We start from the raw sequence: 23,583 nt of genomic DNA, 5'->3' as shown, positions 1-23,583 counted from the left end.
TTGCATTCTCTGTTAATCAAAGGCTAAACATGGGGCCTACTTGGACAGCTAAAAGGAGGCAGCCAGGACGGGGCATCCTGCAGGGATTGCTGGGGTTCACAGGATTGAGGTGAGGATGAAATGAGGCGCAAAACCAGAAAATGGAGTTAACTCTCACCCTCTGGCCCAGGGGCGGGCCTAGGTGTTTGAAAGAAGAAAATGACTTTGAGAGAGGAGGTCCTTGCGCATGGCAATGCGAGCCTGAGAAGATGTCTGGCAGTTGCGTAGGGGCTTCACTCCAGAGCCTCTGACTTGAGAAGAAAGACCTTTGTCTAGGCGGACTCGCATCGCTGCAGGCATCTCTTCCCCAGCTACCCCCCCCCCCCGCGTCCGGCGCAGTGGTTTCCGCTTGGCTGTACCCCTGCAGCCGAAATGGTCTCTCCCTGCTGCCTGCCCTCACACATCCCCTGCACACGCGCGCGGGGTGCCCCTGACTGAGGTTACTAGCACCCGCTCCCCTGCCCCACAGTCCAGTCTCCGAGTTCCCGAGCGCTACCCCTTTATCCTGATGCCTTCTGCTCCTCCAGGAGGCTGGCGTCCATCCAGCTGCGCACCAGGCAAGATTTGGACCGCTGCCGCAGAGGGGGCGCGCTGTGTCTATATACTTATGATCCGGGTTGGGCTTAGGTGAGTAATTGCCACCACCACCCCCCCGCGCTGTTGGCCCCGCCCCTAGGACCCCAGAAGACAATTCCTTAGGACCAGTTTGCTCCTGGCCTGGGGAGCTCAAGAGTTGGATCTTCTTCTGAAGAACTCCTGTACTAGCTGAACATCCCTCTGTGTTGCGACCTCCTAGAGGACTTAAGACTTGGCCCTTGACCCTTTCCTCAGATTGGGCCCGAGCAGGTGGATCCAAGGGACTGAGATGGATGCAAATGCACCTCTGTCCCTGGACGGGCCTTAGCCATGAAGGGAAGAAACACCATCTGAAGGCACCAGTGGAAATAGGATTAGGGAGGGCTTCTTGGGGAGGTCTGGGCACTTGAGGCAAAGTGGATAACAAAATAAACCACTTGTTATGCTTACCTTTCTCCATCTGGCCTTGACAACACCCCTCAGGTAGGTGTATTGTTACGGCCATTTTATAGGTAAGATGTAGATTGGGATTCACAGTGTTTGAGCACTCTTCATCCCAAGCTAGTGACCGAGCAAGAATGTAAAAACAGGTTTACTCATTGCTGAAGCTTTGTGTTTCTCAGTGTTATACGCTTATCTGGCAAAGGAAGCAGTATGAACGGAAACATCTGGGCCAGAAGCAAATTGATCAAATGAAGGACTGCAGTGTTTCTGGAGCACCAAGTTCTGTGCACACAGAGGTGAGTGGAGACTGGAAAGGACTGTAGGGGGATGATGGAGGGCCTCCTGTGTCCAGTCTGAAATGTGAACTTGGGTAGCAAGGTAGCTCACACCTGGAAGGGTGCCTGCTTTGCCATGTGCATGTACCACACAGGTTTGTGCCTGGCCACCACCACATTGGGGGCTGCTTCTGTACTGTATTCTCTCTCTGGCTGGATTTAATTAATTAATTAATTTTTACTGGAGCACTGCTCAGCTCTGGCTTATAGTGGTGCTGGGGGTTGAACCTGGGGCCTTTAGTGCCTCAGGTAGGAAAGCATTTTTGCATAACTATACTATAGTAGAGCTTAAGAGTTATCATGCACGAGAACCTGGGTCCAAGCTCCTGGCTCCACATGCAGGGCTCTTCCTCTCTCCCTCTTGCTTCCTCTTGCTCTCTCTTACTCTCCATTTATCTCTGTCTTTGTCAGAAAAAAAAAAGAAGTCACTGCCAGTGAGCTGGGCAGTGGCACACCCAATTAAGCACACTCATCACCATGAGCAAGGACCAGGGTTCAAACCCTCGTTCCCCACAAGAGGTGAAGTAAATTTATGGCTGTCTCCCTTTTTCTCTCTCTCCCTGTCTCCTCCTCTCCTCTCAATCCTACTCAATACAATAGGAAGGGGGAAAAGTCTCCGTGAGTGGTGGATTCATAGTGCTGACACCAAGCTGTCAGTGCTCTGGAAAAAATAAAGAGTCGGGGGCTGGGCTGTAGCACTGCGGGTTAAGCGCACATGGAGCAAAGTACAAGAAACTGCGTAAGGATCCCGGTTGGAAGGATCCCGGTTGGAGCCTCTGGCTCCCCACCTGCAGGGGGTTGCTTCACAGGTGGTGAAGCAAGTCTGCAGGTGTCTTGTCTTTCTTTCTCCCTCTGTCTTCCCCTCCTGTCTCGATTTCTCTCTGTCCTATCCAACAACAATGACAACAATAACAAGAATAATAATAACGGGGAGTCGGGCTGTAGCGCAGCGGGTTAAGCGCAGGTGGCGCAAAGCACAAGGATCGGCATAAGGATCCCGGTTCGAACCCCGGCTCTCCACCTGCAGGGGAGTCGCTTCACAGGCGGTGAAGCAGGTCTGCAGGTGTCTATCTTTCTCTCCTCCTCTCTGTCTTCCCCTCCTCTCTCCATTTCTCTCTGTCCTATCCAACAACAACAACAACAATAATAACTACAACAATAAAACAACAAGGGCAACAAAAGGGAATAAATAAATTAAATAAATATAAAATAATAATAATAATAATAACTACAACAATGATAACAAGGGCAACAAAAGGGAAAAAATAGCCTCGAGGAGCAGTGGATTTGTAGTGCAGGCACTGAGTCCTAGCAATAGCCCTGGAAGCAAAAATAAAAATAAATAAAGAGTCACTGGAAACAAGCTAATTGTACATGAGGCCCCAATGACCCAGAACAAATAAAAATGGATAAAAGTTCAATAAATATTGACAAAATTACACAGCAACTTAGCGAGTACACCATATCATGAGCTATTTCTGTACACATTTCAATAATTTGTGGGTCAGCAGTAGAAAAATCAATATGAGCATGAAAGATTTGGGTTTTTTTTTAATATTTATTTTATTTATTCCCTTTTGTTGCCCTTGTTGTTTTATTGTTGTAGTTATTATTGTTGTCATTATTGTTGGATAGGACAGAGAGAAATGGAGAGAGGAGGAGAGAAAGATAGACACCTGCAGACCTGCTTCACCGCTTGTGAAGCGACTCCCCTGCAGGTGGGGAGCCAGGGCTTGAACCAGTGTCCTTACACTGGTCCTTGTGCTTTGCGACACCTACGCTTAACCCACTGCGCTACAGCCCGACTCCCAAGATTTGGGTTTTTTAAGGAATTTGTTTTATTTCATGAAACAAAAAAGAGGCCAGAGCAACATTCATAACACACAGTCATTGTTGCATGTGCCCAGCACAACTCTAGTGACGTTAAAGGGCCTACGTTCAACTCTCAGCACCACCATAAGCCAGAGCTGAGTGGTGCTCTGGTTTAAAAAACAAAATCCAGGGAGTCGAGTAAGTAGCGCAGCAGGTTAAACGCATGTGGTGCAAAGCACAAGAACCTGCATAAGGAGCCCAGTTTGAGCCTCTGGCTCCCCACCTGCAGGGGAGTCACTTCACAATCGGTGAAGCAGGTCTGCAAGTATCTAGTATCTATCTTTCTCTCCCCCTCTCTGTCTTCCACTCCTCTCTCCACTTGCCTCTGTCCTGTCCAACAACGATGACAATAATAACTACAACAATAAAAAAGGGCAACAAAAGGAAATAAACAGCTATTTTAAAAAATAATAAATAAATAACAAAATCCAGACATAAATAGAGAGAGAGAATACAGTACTGAAGCATTCCCCAATGTGGGGGCCAGGCTCAAACCTGTGCCGTGCATACACATGGCAAAGGGGCATCACTGTTGCATGTCCACAGCTCTGCTGGCTGCACCACTTTCCATGCCACAATATAAAGCAGTTCTATGATTAACAAAAATTGATCCAATGAACTTCACCACCACAATTTTACACCTAGTAACTATAGAAAATAGGATTTTTAAAAATTATCTTTTATTTATTTATTGGATAGAGACAGCCAGAAATTGAGAAGGAATGGGGGGGTTAGAGAGGGAGAGAGACAGAGAGACACCTGTAACACTGCTTCACCACTTGCGAAGCTTTCCCCCTGCAGGTGAGAACCGGGGGCTTGATCCCAGATCCTTGTGCACTGTAACATGTGCACTCAACCAGGTGTGCCACCACCTAGCCCCAGAATATAAGATGTTTTCAAGCAACAATGCATGGTCTATAAAAGTGGTGTATTGAGGTAGGCAGTGGCACACTTGGTGAAGCACATGCGTGTGCAAGGACTCAAGTCCCAGCCTCCACCTGCAGGGGGCAAGCTCCGAAAGCAATGAAGCAGTGCTCTCTCTTTTTTCCTATCTCTCTCTCTCTCATTTTTTTTCCCTCACTGGAGTTCGGTGCCAGCACTATGAATTCATTGCTCCTAGTGACCATTTTTTCCTTTTTTTTTTTGTTTTGTTATTGAATAGGACAGAGAGAAATTGAGAGAGGAAAGAGAGGGAGAGAGAAAGATAGACACCTACAGACCTGTTTCACCGCTTGTGAAGTGACCCCCTTTCAGGTGGGGAGCTGGGGACTTGAACTAGGATCCTTGAGCAGATCCTGGCACTTCATGCTGTGTGCACTTAACCCAGTGTACACTGCCCGATCTCTCTTTCTTCCTTTCTCCCACTTTCCCTCTCTCTTTCTCCCTCTCTCCCTCTCATTATCTGTCTCTATCCAATCAATAATAAAAAAATAAAATTAAAATAGTAACATTTATTAATTAGCATTGCTTAGGTACATGTAATGGAAACTGAACTCAGGACTTCATGCTTGAGAATCTGTTGCCTTATCCATCCATTGCACCAGCTTCCATGTCTTTCCCCTTAGCAGATTTTCATGCCTGAGGCTCCAGAGGGCCTAGGTTCAATCTCCAGAACCACCATAAGCCAGATAAGTGCTTAAGGTAAAATAAAATAAAAATTTAAAAAGTAAATGTTTGTTGTTTATTAACAGGAGGAGTGGAATCATGCAGGTGTAAAGGCCCAGCAAAACACTGATGTGGGAAAAATGTCTTGCTTTTCTGTTCACTGTAGACATGCTGATACATGAGCCATTATTTTGTGGTTTCAGATTGTCACTTACCTTTGAGTCGACAGAGTGAGAATCCCCATTAAGGACAGTTATATTAGGTGCTTGACCATGTAGACTGCTAAAGTAAAATATCATGGGCTAACAGGTTTTAAAACAACATAATTTTAAAAATTTCTTTATTGAAGGATTAATGGTTTGCAGCTGACAGTAAAATACAATAGTTTGTACATGTGTAATATTTCTCAGTTTTCCACATAACAATTCAACCTTCACTAGGTCCTTCTCTGCCGTCATGTTCTAGGACATGAACCCTACACCCCACCACAGAGTCTTTTACTTAGGTGCAATACACCTCCAGTCCAAGTTCTGTTTTGTGTTTTCCTTTCTATTCTTGTTTTTCAACTTCTGCCTATGAGTGAGATCATCCCATATGCATCCTTCCGTTTCTGATTTATCTCACTTAACATGATTCCTTTAAGCTCTGTTGGTCAACATTTCTCCTTTGGCTAGTTCTGCTTCTGTTCCTATCCGTGTCACGCCAGGTTCCCCTGCATTGCTTAACGCTGTGGTCTATTTACATAATCATTATTTTGTTTGAGACCCGCCCTGGTTTAATCCCCATTGGTTTAATCCCCACTGGTTCGTGCTCTTTTTCCACTCTGCCCCCTTATTCTACGTACTTCCTTTTACACCGTACCACTTCCTTCCTGTAAAGTATAAATGCAGATGAATAAAGCCAGCATGGCATTGCGTTCCCCGCTCAGCCACGAGAATTCCTGGTTTCTCTCCTGCGTGGCTGAGTAGGCAGCAGCCTAGGTTGGCTCCAGCAGAGTTCTCTCCAATCCAGAGAGCACGTGCCTGGGAAGAAACACCCTCAGGCTAGCCTGGCAAAGCTCCATCCAAGACGAGGTGAAGAAGGTGAATTCACCACTTTTAATAGCTGAATAATATTACATTGTGTGTATATACCACAACTTTCTCAGCCACTCATCTGTTGTTGGACAGCTAGGTTGCTTCTAGGTTTGGGCTGTTACAAATTGTGCTGCTATGAACATATGTAGACACAAATATTTTTGGATGGGTGTGTTTGGTTCTTGGGATATATCCCCAGGAGAGGAATTGCAGGGTCATAGGATAGTTGTGCTTCTAGCCTTCCGAGAGTTCTCCAGACTGCTCTCCACAGGAGTTGGACCCACTGACATTCCCACCAGCAGTGCAGGAGGGTTCCTTTGTCCCCACAACCTCTCCAGCATTTGCTGCTGTTACCTTTTCTGATGTATGACATTCTCACAGGAGTGAAGTGGTATCTCGTTGTTGTCTTTTATTTGCATTTCTCTGACAATCAGAGACTTGGAGCATTTTTTCATATATTTGTTGGCCTTTTATGGAGAATATTCTGTTCATATCCTCTCCCCATTTTGTGGTGTGTTTTTTATTTATTTTTTTTCTGAGTTAGGTGGGCTTATATATTTTGGTTATTAGCTTCTTTTCTGATGTCAGACATGGAAAGATCTTCTCCCATTCCACTATGGTTGTCTTTGTCTGGATGGTGGTTTCTTTTGCTGTGAAGAAGCTTTTTAATTTGATGTAGTCTCATTGTTTTTTTTTGTTGTTGTGTTTTGTTTTAGTCTTCCTTGTAATTGGTTTTGTATCATTGAAGATGTCTTTAAAATTTAGATTGAAAAGAGTTCTGCCAATATTTTCTGCTTAGTATTTGATAGTTTCTAATATAACATCCATGTCCTTGATCCATTCGGATTTTGCTTTTGTGTTAGGTGAAATATAATGGTTCAGTTTCATTCTTCTGCATGTTTCAACCCAGTTTCTCCAACATCGTTTGTTGAAGAGACTCTCTTTTTCACCATTTAATAGTCTGGGCACTTTTGTCAAAGATTAGAGGTCCATAGGTGTGAGGGCTTACTTCTGGGGTTTCTATTCTTTCCATTGGTCAGTGTGTCTATTTATGTTCCAGTACTAAGCATATTTTATTACAATGGTCCTATAATAGAATTTGAAACCTGGGAGCGTGATACCTCCAGTTCCATTCTTCTCAGATTGTTTTTGACAATTCTAGGTCTTTTCTGATCCCATATAAACATTTGTAGCTTTTGTTTTATTCTCCTAAAAAAATTGGGTGGGACCTTGATGGAGACTCCATTAAATTTTCATATGACTCTAGGTAGTATATTTATTTTGATGACGTTAATTCTTCCAATCCATGATCATGGAATATCTTTCCATTTCTTTGTGTCTTTTTCTTTTTTTTCTTTTAAAAAAATTTTTTTTTTATTTAAGAAAGGATTAATTAACAAAACCATAGGGTAGGAGGGGTACAACTCCACACAATTCCCACCGCCCAATCTCCATATCCCACCCCCTCCCACGATAGCTTTCCCATTCTCTATCCCTCTGGGAGCATGGACCCAGGGTCATTGAGGGTTGCAGAAGGTGGAAGGTCTGGCTTCTGTAATTGCTTCCCCGCTGAACATGGGCGTTGACTGGTCGGTCCATACTCCCAGTCTGCCTCTCTCTTTCCTTAGTAGGGTGGGTCTCTGGGGAAGCTGAGCTCCAGGACATATTGGTGGGGTCTTCAATCCAGGGATGTCTGGCCGGCATCCTGATGACACCTGGAACCTGGTGACTGAAAAGAGAGTTAACATACAAAGCCAAACAAATTGTTGAGCAATCATGGACCCAAAGCTTGGAAAAGTGGAGAGGAAGTATTAGGGAGGTACTCACTGCAAACTCTAGTGTACTTCTGCTTTCTTACTTTGGTGCTATACTCCAAACTCAGTCAATTTCTGCTTTGCGTTTCTACTTCTTTCTTTCTTTTTTTTTTTTTTTTACATGCATAACATTCCCCAGATTCCCATTTAACAATCCAACCCCCACTATTTCATTCATCATTTTTCATGGACCTGTATTCTCCCCACCCACCCACCCACTCTTTTACTTTGGTGTAATACTCCAATTCCATTTCAGGTTTGACTTGTGTTTTCTTTTCTAATCTTGTTTTTCAACTTCGGCCTGAGAGTGAGATCATCCCGTATTCATCCTTCTGTTTCTGACTTATTTCACTCAACATGATTTTTTCAAGGTCCATCCAAGATCGGCTGAAAACGGTGAAGTCACCATTTTTTACAGCTGAGTAGTATTCCATTGTGTATATATACCACAACTTGCTCAGCCACTCATCTGTTGTTGGACACCTGGGTTGCTTCCAGGTTTTGGCTATTACAAATTGTGCTGCCAAGAACATATGTGTACACAGATCTTTTTGGATGGATGTGTTGGGTTCCTTAGGATATATCCCCAGGAGGGGAATTGCAGGGTCATAGGGTAGGTCCATTTCTAGCCTTCTGAGAGTTCTCCAGACTGTTCTCCACAGAGGTTGGACCAATTGACATACCCACCAGCAGTGCAGGAGGGTTCCTTGGACCCCACACCCTCTCCAGCATTTGCTGCTGTTATCTTTTCTGATGTGTGACATTCTCACAGGAGTGAAGTGATATCTCATTGTTGTCTTGATTTGCATTTCTCTGACAATCAGAGACTTGGAGCATTTTTTCATGTGTTTCTCGGCCTTTTGGATCTCTTCTGTGGTGAATATTCTGTCCAAGTCCTCCCCCCATTTTTGGATGGGATTATTTGTTGTCTTGTTGTTGAGTCTGGCAAGCTCTTTATATATGTTGGTTATTAAACTCTTATCTGATGTATGGCATGTAAAGATCTTCTCCCATTCTGTGAGGGGTCTCTTGATTTGGGTAGTGGTTTCTTTTGCTGTGAAGAAGCTTTTTAATTTGATGTAGTCCCATAGGTTTATACTTGCCTTAGTCTTCCTTGTAATTGGATTCGTTTCATTGAAAATGTCTTTAAAATTTATGCGGAAAAAAGTTCTGCCAATATTTTCCTCTAAGTATCTGATAGTTTCTGGTCTAACATCCAAGTCCTTGATCCACTTGGAATTTACTTTTGTATTTGGTGAAATACAGTGATTCAGTTTCATTCTTCTGCATGTTTCAACCCATTGTTTCCAACACCATTTGTTGAAGAGACTCTGCTTCCCCCATATAATAGTCTGGGCCCCTTTGTCAAAGATTAGATGTCCATACGTGTGGGGCCTCATTTCTGGGCTCTCAATTCTATTCCACTGGTCAGTGTGTCTGTTCATGTTCCAGTACCAAGCAGTTTTGATGACAATGGCCCTATAATACAGTTTGAGATCTGGCAGTGTGATGCCTCCGGTTCTGTTCTTTTTTCTCAAGATTGTTTTGGCAATTCTAGGTCTTTTCTGATTCCAGATAAACATTTGTAGCATTTTTTCTATTCTCCTAAAAAATGTGCTTGGGATCTTGATGGGGATAGCATTAAATTTGTAGATGGCTCTGGGTAATATATTCATTTTGATGATGTTAATTCTTCCAACCCATGAACATGGAATATCTTTCCACTTCTTTGTGTCTTTTTCAATTTCTTTGAGTAGTGACTCATAATTTTCAGTATACAAGTCTTTCACTTCTTTGGTTAGGTTTACTCCTAGATATTTTATTGTTTTTGTTGCTATAGAAAAAGGAACTGATTTCTGGATTTCAATTTCTTCTAACTTAGTGTTTGCATAGAGGAATGCCACTGACTTTTGAATGTTAATTTTATAGCCTGACACATTACTGTATTGCCTGATGATTTCCAAAAGCTTCTTGCTGGATTCCTTAGGTTTTTCCATGTATACTATCATGTCATCTGCAAATAAAGAGAGTTTGACTTCTTCTCTTCCAATCTGTATGCCTTTAATTCCTTGCTCCTGCCTGATTGCTATGGCAAGAACTTCCAACACTATGTTGAATAGTAATGGTGATAGTGGGCAGCCCTGTCTAGTACCTGATCTGAGGGGAAATGCTTCCAGTTTTTCACCATTGAGTATGATGTTGGCTGTAGGTTTGCTATATATAGACTCCACTATCTTCAGGAATTTTCCATCTATTCCTATTTTTTGTAGTGTTTTGATCATAAAGGGATGTTGTATTTTGTCAAAGGCTTTCTCTGCATCTATTGATATGACCATGTGGTTTTTGGTCTTGCTTTTGTTGATGTGGTGGATCACATTGATTGATTTACGTATATTAAACCAACCTTGCTTGCCTGGGATAAACCCCACTTGGTCATGATGAACAATTTTTTTGATATACTGCTGTATCCGGTTGGCTAGAATTTTGTTCAATATTTTCGCATCTATGTTCATCAGAGATATTGGTCTGTAGTTTTCTTTTTTGGTTGTGTCCCTGTCTGCTTTTGGTATCAGGGTGATGTTGGCTTCATAGAAGCTGGCAGGGAGTATTCCAGTGTCTTCAATCTTCTGGAAGACTTTTAAAAGTAGAGGTATTAGTTCTTCTTTGAAAGTTTTGTAGAATTCATTTGTAAAACCATCTGGTCCAGGACTTTTATTTTTGGGAATATTTTTGATAACTGTTTCAATTTCATTAGCTGTGATGGGCCTGTTCATGTTATCCACTTCCTCTTTACTTAGTTTTGGAAGTTGGTAGGTATCTAGGAAATCATTCATTTCTTCCAGGTTCTCTAGCTTGGTGGCATATAGTTGTTCATAGAAGCCTCGCATGATATGTTGAATTTCTGCAGTGTCTGTTGTGATTTCTCCTCTTTTATTTACTATCCGATTTATTTGGGTCTTCTCCCTTTTTTGTTTTGTGAGTCTGGCTAAAGGTTTGTCGATTTTGTTTACTCTTTGGAAGAACCAACATTTACTTTCATTGATCTTTTGTATGGTTTTCCTATTCTCAATGTTATTTATTTCTGCCCTAACTTTAGTAATTTCTGTCCTTCTGGTTGCTTTAGGATTCCTTTGTTGTTCTTCTTCTAGGTCTTTAAGATGTGCAATCAGGCTGTTTATTTGTGCCTTTTCTTGTTTCCTAATGTTGTATAGCTATGAACTTCCCTCTTAGGACTGCTTTAGCTGTGTCCCAAATATTTTGATAGCTTGTGTCTTCATTTTCATTGAACTCTCGAAACATTTTGATTTCTTCCTTGATTTCCTCTTTGACCCAGAAGTTGTTAAGAAGTGTACTGTTGAGCTTCCACATTTTGGCACTGTTACTAATCTTTTGTTGATTGTTAAGTGTTAGTTTAATTCCACTGTGGTCTGAGAAGATGCTTGGGATGATTTCAGTGCTCTTGAATAGGCTGATGCTGTCTTTGTGGCCTAACATATGGTCTATCCTTGAGAATGATCCGTGTGGATTTGAGTAAAATGTGTATTCCAGTTTCTTGGGATGAATGACTCTGAAAATGTCCAATAGTTCTAGTTTATCTATCTCTTCATTTAGCTCCCTTATGTCTTTACTGATTTTCTGCCTGGATGATCTGTCAAGTTGAGATAGTGGGGTGTTGAAGTCCCCTACTATGATTGTGTTACTGTTAATATATTGCTGTAGCTCTTTCAGTAGAAGTTTGATGTATTTAGATGGCTTCTCATTGGGTGCATAGATATTAATAATTGTTAAGTCCTCTTGATTGATCCTCTGAGCATTAAGTGGTGTCCATTCCTATCTTTTTTAATCTTATCTATTTTAAAGTCTATCATGTCAGATATGAGAATAGCTGTTCCTGCCCTCTTTTGTGGGCCATTGACTTGAATGATAGTTTTCCATCCTTTCACTTTAAGTCTGTGTTTGTCTTGTTGCGTTAGGTGAGTTTCCTGTAGACAACATATTGTTGGGTTGTGTTTTCTGATCCATCTTCCTACTCTGTGTCTTTTAATAGGTGAATTCAGGCCATTGACATTTATTGATATCAAAGATTGAAGATATTTTAACGCCATTCTTGTAGAGTTTTAGAGTGTTTTGATATATGTCCTATTTGTGGTGGTCTGGTTGTTTATAGGAGACCTTTCAGAACTTCTTTCAGGGCAGGCTTGGTGATGGTTGCTTCCTTCAACTGTTGCTTGTCTGAGAAGGTTTTGATGCTTCCATCTAGTCTGAATGACAGTCTAGCAGGATATAGTATTCTTGGCTGAAAGCCTTTCTCATTGAGCACTTGATAGATATCTTGCCATTCTCTTCTGGCCTGTAATGTTTGTATGGAGAAGTCTGCTGCTAATCTTATGGGTTTTCCTTTGTAGGTGACTCTTTGTTTTTCTCTTGCAGCCTTCAGGATCCTTTCTTTATCCTTATTCCTTTCCATTCTAAGTATGACATGTCTTGGTGTCTTTAGGTCTGGGTTAATTCTGTTTGGGACCCTCTGGGCTTCTTGAATCTTTGTGTCTTTGGTGTTGTCGAGACTAGAGAAATTTTCAGCTATTATGGCCTGGAGAACGCTTTCTTCCTCCCCTTCTCTTTCTTCCTCTGGTAAGCCAATAATGCGTATATTGTTTCTTTTGAAGTCATCCCATAGGACTCTGTTGTTGTTTTCAGCATCTCTTAATCTCTTTTTGAGATCTCTTACTTCTTTTTTAGTTGTCTCTAATTCATCCTCAATCTTGCTAATTCTGTCTTCAGCCTCATTGATTCTATTCTCTCTGCCCTCTACTGCTTTCTGGAGTTCATCTATTTTGTTGCCCTGCTCTGATACTGTTTTAGCTTGTTCAGCTAGTTGCCTTCTTAGCTCAGCGATTTCAGCTTTCAGCTCTCTAATAACCATGAGATTATTAGAATTTTCTTCCATATTCTCATTTGTTGTTCCTGCATTTCTGATTACAATTTTTTCAAATTCTTTATTCACTCCTGTTATTATTTCCTTAGCTAATGTTTGGATGTTGAACTCGTTGTTTTGTGCTTCACCCTCTGGAGGACTTTTAGCTGGACTCTTGTCCTGGTTCGAGTCTCCAATATTTTTTCTTGTTGTTTTAACCATTTTATATAAGTTAACAGTTTTTTCAATCCCTGAGTTGGAGTTCAGTGGTTTAAAAGCCTTTTTTTTTTTCCCCTGTAGGCTATGGGAGCCTGAGGGCTTTTAAACTATCAATAGGCTTCTTAGCTTAATCACTGACTCCTGACCAAGAGATAAAGCAGGGTGTGGCAGAGATAATCCAGTGGTTATGCAAAGAGACTTTCACAGCCCCTCAGCTATGCCACTGAGGTATAGGTCTTCTCCTGAGTTTCCCGGTTAGATCTTTGTACCCTGGTGTCCCTCCCTGTTGCTGCTCCAGAGTCTGAGGGTAGTAGCAATGGAGACTCAGAGTTGCACTTGGTGAGTCTCTGGGGAGTCCTTTCCTCCCTTCAGCTGTCCCCTTGTTGGTGGAGCAGACTGGAGGTGGTGTCTCCACTGACAAACTGTCGAACTGTTAGCAGTCACTTAATCTCTCCTTAGGCTCCTCTCTCCTCTCTGTCACCAGCCACGCGTGTTTGTACTCACAGGTGATTTACTGGGTTTCTGTGGTCATTCTAGTCCTGTCTTGTTTCGGTCCGGGTGGTCTCCTTTGGTATTCCTAGTTGATCCGGGAGAGGAGAGGAGAGAAAAAACTGTGTCTTTTTCTGTTTCCTTGAATAGTGACTCATAATTATCAGTATACAAGTCTTTCACTTCTTTTTTTTTTAAATTTATTTATTCCCTTTTGTTGCCCTTGTTGTTTTATTGTTGTAGTTATTATTGTTGTTGTCATCGTTGTTGGATAGGACAGAGAGAAATGGAGAGAGGAGGGGAAGACAGAGAGGAGGAGAGAAAGATAGACACCTGCAGACCTGCTTCACCGCCTGTGAAGCAACTCCCCTGCACGTGGGGAGCCGGGGTTTGAACCGGGATCCTTATGCCGGTCCTTGTACTTTGCGCCACCTGCGATTAACCCACTGCGCTACAGCCTGACTCCCATCTTTCACTTCTTTTAACGTAAATTTATTTCTTATAATTTTGGAGTTCAAAAGGCTAGCACTTAAACATCTCCCAAAGGCACTACTTCCTAATCCCATCATGCCAGGCATTAGAGTCTCAGCATATGAGTTTAGGGAAGACACAAACATTCAGATCAGAACACTAATTATCCATGTACTGTAAAAGTCAGAAGGAATGTCTAGGGTTAATGTCATTCATTTTTGCAGGAAAGTGGATGAAATCCATTGAGGTTCCTGAGTTTTCAGAAGTTCAAGACACAGACATTCTTGACACCTGTGAACAAGACGGCGCCATGAGATCCATCCAGATTTGAAGGGGACCCTAGTCCTACTTGTAAATGTCATATTTAGACACTTAGTAACTATGGTTAACAAGTAACTTAAGTTACTTGACAGAGGCCTCATTTCCCAAAATGTAAAATGGAGATAGTGAGACCCACTGTCTCAAACTAGATAGACTAAGTAGAATATATTGAATATATCTAAAGTTCTTGGCACTTAGCAGGCACTTTGTAAATAGCAATGATCATTATTAATATTTGTATTGTACATAGTTCCATTCTAAGCTTGTCTCAACAACTGAAGATATTATTTATGTCATAGTAACTAACCAGGGTTATCTTCAGTATATGCAGGTCTGAGGATCCAGAATGGCATCTGCAGTTGTTGGGAAGTCATTCTAGGCTCTTAACCCAGTGTCTTGGCAGCAGTTTGATCTGAAGATGGGAGCCAGGGTGCTGTGGGGAAGCCTAGGCTTGCTCCGCCTAGGCTGGTGTCTGCTTCCACAAACAGGCTACGTGCACCCAGATGAGTTCTTCCAGTCACCTGAGGTCATGGCAGGTAAACTTCCCCACATATGTGGTTAAGACAAACTGAAGTAAAACCTGGATAAGGGCAGAAATACATATTTAGTGGTGAGATAAGCATGTCTGTGTGAATTAAGAATGGTGGGGAGGGACTGGGTGCTGGTGCACCTGGTTGAGTGCATATGTTACAATGCAGAATGGCCCAGGTTCAAGTCTTCAGTCCCCACCTGAAGGGGGAAAGCTTTGCAAGTGGTGAAGCAGGGCTGCAGGTATCTCTCTGTCTCTCTTCCTCTCTATCTCCCCCTTCCTTCTTGATTCTGACTCTATAGCCAATAAATAAAATAAAGATTAAAAAATCTAAAAAACTGTGAGTCAGGCGGTAGTGCAGCGGGTTAAGCGACAACCGGTGTTAAGGATCCCAGTTCGAACCCCTAACTCCCCACCAGCAGGGGGGGTCACTTCATAAATGGTGAAGCAGGTCTGCAGGTGTCTATCTTTCTCTCCCCCTCTCTGTTTTCCCTTCCTCTCTCCATTTCTGTCCTATCCAACAACAAATGACATCAGTAACAACAATAATAACTACAACAATAAAAACAACAAGGACAACAAAAGGGAATAAATAAATAAAATATTTAAAATTTTTTAATTAAAAATATATACATATATATTTACAACCAAAAAATGCATGAACTTGCAAAGAAAAAAAAGTAGCCATATTGTTCCTAAGACTTTGTGATAACAATGAAGCAAGTACTTTTAATTGCAGAAGTATAGGAGCCAGGCAGTGCTGCACGTGGTTAAGAACACACATTGCAGTGTGTTCAAGCCCCTGGTCCCCGCCTGCAGGGGAAAAGCTTCACGAGGGTTGAAGCAGGGTTGCAGGTGTCTCTGTCTTTTTAAAAAATATTTGTTTATTTATTTATTCCCTTTTGTTCCCCTTGTTGGTCTGTCATTTTCTCTCTCTGTCTCCCCCTTCCCTCTCAGTTTCTGTCTCTACCCAATAATAAATAAAATAAAAATAAAAAGATTAAAATAAATAAATAGTAATAAATACTTTAAAAAATATTTATTTATTCCCTTTTGTTACCCTTGTTGTTTTATTGTTGTGGTTATTATTGTTGTTATTTATGCCGTCGTTGTTGGATAGGACAGAGAGAAATAGAGAGAGGAGGGGAAGACAGAGAGGGGGAGAGAAAGATAGACACCTACAGATTTGCTTCACCGCCTGTGAAGCGACTCCCCTGCAGGTGGGGAGCCGGGGGCTCGAACTGGGATCCTTATGCAGGTCCTTGCGCTTCGTGCTATGTGCGCTTAACCCGCTGCGCTACCACCCGACTCCCTGTAATAAATACTTTTTAAAATTACAGAAGTACTGTTAGAATACATTCTTATTTTTTTTAATTTTTAAAATAAAAATTAGTTTTGAGAGAGATGCAAAGAGAGAGAGAGACACAGACGGAAACCCCAGAGCACTGCACAGCTCTGGCTTCTGGTGCTGCGAGGGATTGAGCCTGGGACTTCGGAGCCTTAGGCGTACATTTTTTTTTAATCTTTATTTGCTGGATAGAGACAGTCAGAAATTGAAAGGGAAGGGGATGATAGAGGGAGAGAGACAGAGAGACACCTGCAGCACTGCTTCACCACTTGTGAAACTTTCCCCCTGCAGTTGGGGGCCAGGAGCTTGAACCCGGGTCCTTGCGCACTATAACATGTGCACTCAACCAGGTGCGCCACCACCTGGCCCTCCATTTTTTTTAATTTTTAATTTTTAACCAAGTATGCTAACACCTGGCCCATTTTTAATTTTTTTAAGTTATTATCTTTATTTATTGGATAGAGACAGCCCGGGATCAAGAGAGATGGGGGAGAGAGAGTGTGAGAGAGACACCTGCAGCACTGCTTTACCACTTGCACACCTTTCCCCACTGCAGGAGGGGAGCAGGGGCTTGAACCAGGGTCCTTGTGCACTGTAACATGTGTGCTCAACCAAGTGCACCACCATCTGGCCCCCAGTACATTCTTATTTTTAAAAAGTTAAGTGTCATAGTCAAAACTGAAGTCACTTTTGACCATAACCCAAATAGCTCATTCCATACCTCACACCCTGTATTCTGGATTATAATTATAATCCCGGAGAGAGGTCAAACTCTCTAGACTTCGTCCTTACCATATACGTGTCCTGGACACGTTGAGATCTCACTCCCCAGGTGTGGTTCTTTCATGCCTCACAGAAGGGCTGAGTTTCTTTATATTAAGTTCTATTGCCTCAGAGCAAATCATCACAAACCTACAGCTTAAAACTATTAATTGACAGCCCTGTAAAGCAGAAGTCTTGTGTGGCTCCTCTATTCAGAGACTGAAATCAACAAGATTGAAATTAAGGTAAGAACTGAAATGAGTTCTTATCTGGAAGCTACTTATTGGCACAAATTTATTTTGGCTGTGGAATTTAAGTCCCCATCTCCGTACTGTCATTCAGGGGCAGCTTTTATACTAGCCCACCTGGATTTAACACTCTTGATAAATGTCTTTTGGACCTAAGATAAATTTCCTACATGTTATACCACTGTCTGGTTGCAGCTCTCCTCCAAGAATTAGCCCCAGGGTCTGTTACTATGGAGACTGAATTCCAATATATCAGTAGTTATGCACTAGCTCTGCTCTCAGCAAGGTCCTAGAGGTGTCAGGAAGACAGCCACCTCTGCTCCCACCTAGATTATAGTCTATTGTTTAATACCTCCAATTGCTTTAGTATTGTAAATATAGGATAATAATAGAATTAGAGTCCTGAAAGTTTTGTACAACTTGCTCTTCAGATTGAAGTTCTGCATCTTAGAGAGCTCCTCCCAATTATAGCTTATTATAGCTTATAGCCATGTGATGAATTTTTTTTTTAATTTTTGTTTTATATTATCAGAGCACTGCTCAACTCTCGGTATAGTGATACTGGGGATTGAACCTGGAGCCTTTGGTGCCTCAAGCATGAAAGTCTTTTTGCATAACCATTATGCTATCTCCCCAGGCCTAGGATTTCTTTTTTTTTTTTAGTTTTTAAAAATATTTATTTATTTTCCCTTTTGATGCCCTTGTTGTTTTTTTTTTAATTTTTAAATTTAGTTTCTGTTTTGTTGCCCTTGTTGTCCCTTGTTGTTTTTTATTGTTGTTGTTATTGATGTTGTCATTAGATAGGACAGAGAGAAATGAAGAGAGGAGGGGAAGACAGAGGGGAGAGAGAAAGACAGACACCTGCGAACCTGCTTCACTGCCCGTGAAGCGACTCCCCTGCAGGTGGGGAGCCGGGGGTTCCAATCAGGATCCTCACGCAGGTCCTTGCACTTCGTGCCATGTGCACTTAACCTGCTGCGCTACCATCCGACTCCTAGATTTCTTTTTTTGAGGAAGGCATTTCTCTACATCCTTACCATCTGGACGCAGACCTCCTGTGTGTCTGGGGTTGAGGTCTATTTCTGTGCAGACTGTTTCACATTTTGGTATAGTTTTGCTGCTATTGGCAAAGAGATCCTCCCTATAAGCCAAAAACAAACAAACAAACAAACAAAAAACGACTTGCTTTTAAAGACCATGACTATATCCAGTCAGCTTATCTCCCTATTTTACATACATTTGTTCCCTGTGATATAACCTCATCATCTTCAATGTCCCAGGTATTATGCAGGGGTTTGGAAAACCTTGGGGCCATCCTAGAATTTTGTCTCCCATAGTCTGAGTTTGCTTCTCTTTCTCACTTTCTCACTTTCACCTTTGCTTCTCTTTCTCTGCAGAGGACATCCTCGGCATTGAGGCTGCACGGCCCTGGGAATTTCATCCCAGCAATTCTTGCCGCACAGTGGTCTTCCCACTGCTGACCTCTGGCACTGCCTTCTGGCTACTCAGGCTCTGGGAAGAGTGGGGACCATGTCCTGGTCCGGTGAGTGGCTATGTGCTGTTAGTGGGGCCCAGACTCCTGCTCACCGCCCTCTCTTTTACCCTGGACATGGCTGTGTACCACCTGGCCCCACTGTGGGGTGCAGAACGCTGGAACGCGCTGGTACTGCTATCTGGTTCCTATGTCACCCTGGTCTTCTATACAAGGACCTTCTCCAATGCCATTGAGGGACTGTTGTTTGCATGGTTGTTAGTACTGGTATCACCCCGTGTGGCCTGGAGCCCTATGATCAAGAAGCCTGCTCCAGATCCATGGTGGCACAGCTGGATTCTTGGGGGGATTGTGGCTGCTGGCTTCTTCAACCGGCCCACCTTTCTGGTCTTTGCACTAGTCCCCCTCTCCCTCTGGGGCCTTTGTGGAGCCACAAACTCTAGCTTCAAGTCTCTGGCCCAGGGAGCCATGGTACTATTCCCAGGGGCAACCCTCACAACAGCAGTGTTTGTGATCGTGGACAGCTGGTATTTCTCCAGTCAGTCTAGTTTCAGTACCCTTGTCCTTACACCTGCCAACTTCCTGCGCTACAACTTGGATCCTCAAAACTTGGCGAGACATGGCACACATGTGCGACTCACTCACCTGGCAGTCAATGGCTTCTTGCTCTTTGGAGTGCTGCATGCCCAGGCCCTACAGGTGGCACGGCAGCAGCTGGAAGCCTGCCTCCAGGCTGTGGGGCAAATGGGCTTCCTGAAGGCACTGGGTGCCTGGAGTCCACCGTCCAGCCCTAGGTCTCACCTCCTGCTCCTCTACTTCCTGCCTCTGGCCCTATTGTCTGCCTTTAGCCACCAGGAAGCTCGCTTCTTGATCCCTCTCTTGGTCCCCCTGGTCCTGCTTTGTAGTTCACAGACACAACGTGTACCCTGCAAAGCTGCTCTGGTCCTCTTTAATGCCCTAGGTGCCCTCTTCTTTGGCTGCCTGCACCAGGGAGGGCTAGTACCTGGCCTGGAGCACCTGAAGCAGGTGGTTCATGCACCTACAGCTCCGAGTGGACCTACCCACTACACGCTCCTGTTCACCCACACCTACATGCCTCCCCGGTACCTTCTACACCTCCCTGGTTTGGGCTCACCGGTGGAGGTGGTGGACATGGGTGGGACGGAGAACCAGATCCTCTGTCAGGCCCTGAACAACTTCACTAGACAACCAGCCTGCCAGGTGACTGGTGGGCCATGGCTCTGCCGCCTCTTTGTGGTCACTCCAGGCACCGCCAGACCTGCCTTGGAGAAGTGCAGCTTCCCCCTCAAGGATGAGACACTCGTGTTTCCCCACTTGACCCTGGAGGACCCACCATCCCTGTCTTCCCTGCTGAGTGGGGTTTGGAGGGAGCACCTCAGCCTTCACATCCTAGAGCTTGGGGAGAAGCCCGACAATATGACGGAAAAACCACTACCCAAGACTCAGTCCCAGGTGAAGGTGCCGCTCTAACCGGGACTAAGCCTATTCTCTCTCTTTTTTTTTTTCTTTCCCTTCTGGAATTCCCACCACTGCCTCTTCTGTGCATACCCTTTGGTTGTATTGCCTTCTGGGAGAGCTGGCGCCCTTTCTCCAAAGACCAAAGATCTGATAAGTCACCCAACATCCCCAAAAGATCTGGTGTAATCAAAGACACCTAATGTTTTGGCTCTATTTCTTCCAGCCACTGTGATGTTCTACACATGTAATAGCACCTGGTTGTGAAAAGAGACAACTATCTGCCAATGATATTGCTTTTTTTAATATTTATTTTATTTTTTATTTATTCCCTTTTGTTCTCCTTGTTGTTTTATTGTTGTAGTTATTATTGTTGTTGTCGTTGTTGGATAGGACAGAGAGAAATGGAGAGAGGAAGGGAAGACAGAGATGGGGAGAGAAAGACAGACACCTGCAGACCTGCTTCACCACTTGTGAAACGACTCCCCTGTAGGTGGGGAGCCGGGGCTCGAACCAGGATCCTTACGCAGGTCCTTGTGTTTTCTGCCACCTGTGCTTAACCTGCTGTGCTATAGCCCGATTCCCGATATTACTTTTTTTAAAAAAATATTTATTTATATAAGGAAGGGAGAAAAGAGAACCAGTGCATCACTCTGGACCTGTGACCCCATGGATTGAACTTTGGACTGCATGCTTGAGAGTCCAGCACTTTATCCAAGGTATCATCTCCCAGGCCACTGATGATGACATTCCTGAATGACCTCTCCCAACCCTTTCAGAATGCCTTATTTCTTCTTGTCATGATAGCCCTTTGCATACCCAGATACCTCAATGGCAGTGTGGTGATGTAGAGAAGGTAGGTAGCTCAGTTTCACAGAACCTGAGTTCTGGTCCTTGGTCTGCTACTTACTGGCTGTGTGACGTTTTATACATTAAAAAAAATGGGGCTGGGGTCGGGCGGTAGCGCAGCGGGTTAGGCGCACATGGCACAAAGAGCAAGGACCGGCATAAGGATCCCGGTTCGAGCCCCTGGGTCCCCACCTTCAGGGGGGTTGCTTCACAGGCGGCGAAGCAGGTCTGCGGTGTCTATCTTTCTCTCCCCGTCTCCCCTCCTCTCTCGATTGCTCTCTGTCCTATCCAACAACATCAGTGGCAACAATAACAACAGTGACAACAAGGGCTGTAACAACAAGGGCAACAAAAAAAAAAAAAAAAGGAGGAAAAATGTCCTCCAGGAGCAGTGGGCTTGTGGTGTAGGCGCCGGGCCCAGCAATAGGGTGGGAGAGATAGCATAATCGTTATGTAGATTCTCCTGCTTGAAGCTCTGAGGTCTCAGGTTCAATCCCCTGCACCACCATAAGCCAGAGCTGAGCAGTGCCCTGATATATATATGTATGTATGTATATGGAAAGAGAGAATGACTGATGGACTGATGGTGGCACACCTGGGTAAGTGCACACATTACCATGTGTAAGGGTCCGATTTCAAGTCCCCAGTCCCTAACTATAGTGGCAAGTGTTGCCTGGGGTTTTCCAATATTGTGTTGTGACTACCAAATCAAGTTCTGGGCGATGTCACTGAACTCTCTTCAACTTCTATCCCTGAGACAAGTGGTAGAACATGTCTGTGCCTTGCCATTTAAAGCTCATTCTTTTAGAATAGGGATTCCAAATGTTCACTCTCCAGCCTGACCCAGTTACAGTGGAAAATATACGTTGCTCAATGTCTGCTGGCTCTTGAGGACGAACTGGTCTTACCAGGATCTGCTGCAACCACAGCTCTTTGTCCTTAAATGTGGTCTGGTCACTCTCCAAACTCAGAGACCATGTGTGAAACCTCTCTTCAGAGGAAGGAGAATGAACGCCATAGCTGAGCGACACCTGGTGAAAGTCCTTAACACACGTGGGCATGTGGTTCCTCCCAATACAGCACCCCCCAGGCCACGAGGAACATGAGAGGCTCCAACTGTAGCCCTTTCCTCATTGTGCCTCCTCACACCCTTACCATCTCAGATGAGAGAACAGGAGGCACAGAGAGGATCAGTGAGGTAGAGGTCAGCACAGAGGAGACCAAGCCTGTGCAAATGACCAAATCTAAGTGCTTTTCTAGTCTTACCTTTTTTTTTTTTTATCCACTTATTAATTCACGAGAGAGAACGGGAACCAGAGCATCCCTCTGGCATAGGTGATATATGGGATCAAACTCACAACCTCATGCCTGAGTCCAACGCTTTATCCATTTTCCCACCTTCTACACTACAAGCTTTCTTTCATTGTTTCTTTTTTTCCCCTTTTTCTTTTTACTAGAGCACTATTCAACTCTGGTTTATTGTAGTGTTGGGGGGGGAAGGGAATTGAACTTGAGACCTAGGAGCCTCAGGCACAAATCTGTTTGCATAGCCTTTATGCTATCTCCCCAATCCTCGCTCCTTTCTTTTACACTTATGGTGGGGCAGGAAACTAAACCTGGGATTTTGGAACCTGAGGCATGAAAGTTTTCTTGCATACCCAGTCTACCACCCTTTCCCCGCCCCCCACATCACTACCACACACATACATCCAAGTCCTGTCTTCTGATAGCTAAAGCCTTGCTTGGATCATATTAAAGTTACATCCCAAACATAAGCAGACTGCTCTGTTGCTAGGGTCATAGCTCCAACCCCAGGAAGAAGAAAATCAGGGGTGTGCTGGCAGATGCCTGACAAACTGATCTTTGGTGAGAAAAGAAAAAAAAAAACTGATTGTAGCATTTATTGATTTCCATGGAGTAACTGTTCTAATCATAGTTGATTTCAAGTTACCAGAATGATGTTACTGAATTCTAAATGGAAGGATATGCCGATCAACTGCTCTTCTGAGCTGTCATAAGTAGTATCTAATACTCCTGGATATTTCCCTCAGTTAAACTATAATGACCTCTGTGTGACTCCGAGAACAGAGAGCTCCACGAAGTAGGCAGGTGCCCTTCAAAGTACGAGGTGGTGAAGCATTGCCTGCCCCCGCCTCCAGTCCCCCCCCCCCCATGCCAAATGCTGCTCCTCTGCATGCCAATTTTTGTGCCTAATCATGCTGTTCTCAAATCCTGCTGTTAGTGCTTCATGTCACAGCTGAAGAAGATGAAGTCTTCAAGGCAAATTGTCCACTGTGGGCAGGTGTTTGAGGAATCCTATCCTAGTGAAGAACTTGAGCTGCACTGTGACACCCTCCGCATGACCCCTCTGTACATAGACCTGACCACTACAGCTGCAGTCACTGAGTGCTGCAATGGACACAGGCACCTGGCACCATGCCTGGATCCACTACATGGAGATCATGAAAGTGGAGGAGATGGTGACAAGCAAGTGCCATCTGGCAGTGGCCTAGAAGTCCCTCCACTCCAAGATCAAGTTCTTGTCCCACTGGGTTTTGCTTTGCCAGCATAGCCTCATGTCACCACCAAAAGGTCCAACACTTTCTTTTAGATGCAGTGTCTACCCTTCCTAATCTGCCTGAGTAATTTCCTTGGGAAGCTGGAAAACATTAAATAAACTCTATAGTGACAACTCATTGTTCT

General features: G+C 43.8%; 1 protein-coding gene across 1 annotated transcript; it reads left to right on the top strand.

Moving 5' to 3' along the window:
- The first annotated feature begins 46 nt into the window (after nt 1-46).
- Nucleotides 47-23,576, top strand: PIGZ (phosphatidylinositol glycan anchor biosynthesis class Z). The gene is made up of 4 exons (XM_016185692.2): nt 47-666; nt 1,239-1,355; nt 14,499-14,712; nt 18,461-23,576. Exons 3-4 carry the CDS (start codon nt 14,595-14,597, stop codon nt 20,044-20,046), a joined length of 1,704 nt encoding a protein of 567 aa, XP_016041178.1. The 5' UTR covers nt 47-666; nt 1,239-1,355; nt 14,499-14,594; the 3' UTR covers nt 20,047-23,576.
- Nucleotides 23,577-23,583: the final 7 nt, after the last annotated feature.

Source organism: Erinaceus europaeus, chromosome 9, assembly GCF_950295315.1.
Source record: "Erinaceus europaeus chromosome 9, mEriEur2.1, whole genome shotgun sequence".
NCBI lineage: Eukaryota > Metazoa > Chordata > Mammalia > Eulipotyphla > Erinaceidae > Erinaceus > Erinaceus europaeus.
The sequence above is the reverse complement of the archived record's forward strand: the minus strand, read 5'-3'. Positions and strand labels throughout refer to the sequence as shown.

What these genes read in the sequence shown, in the direction of transcription:
- PIGZ (XM_016185692.2), top strand. Translation starts at nt 14,595, where the DNA reads ATGGGAGCCAGGGTGCTGTGGGGAAGCCTAGGCTTGCTCCGCCTAGGC. An exon ending in GTCACCTGAGGTCATGGCAG is followed by an intron (nt 14,713 to 18,460) that starts GTAAACTTCCCC and finishes CTTTCTCTGCAG; the next exon opens with AGGACATCCTCGGCATTGAG.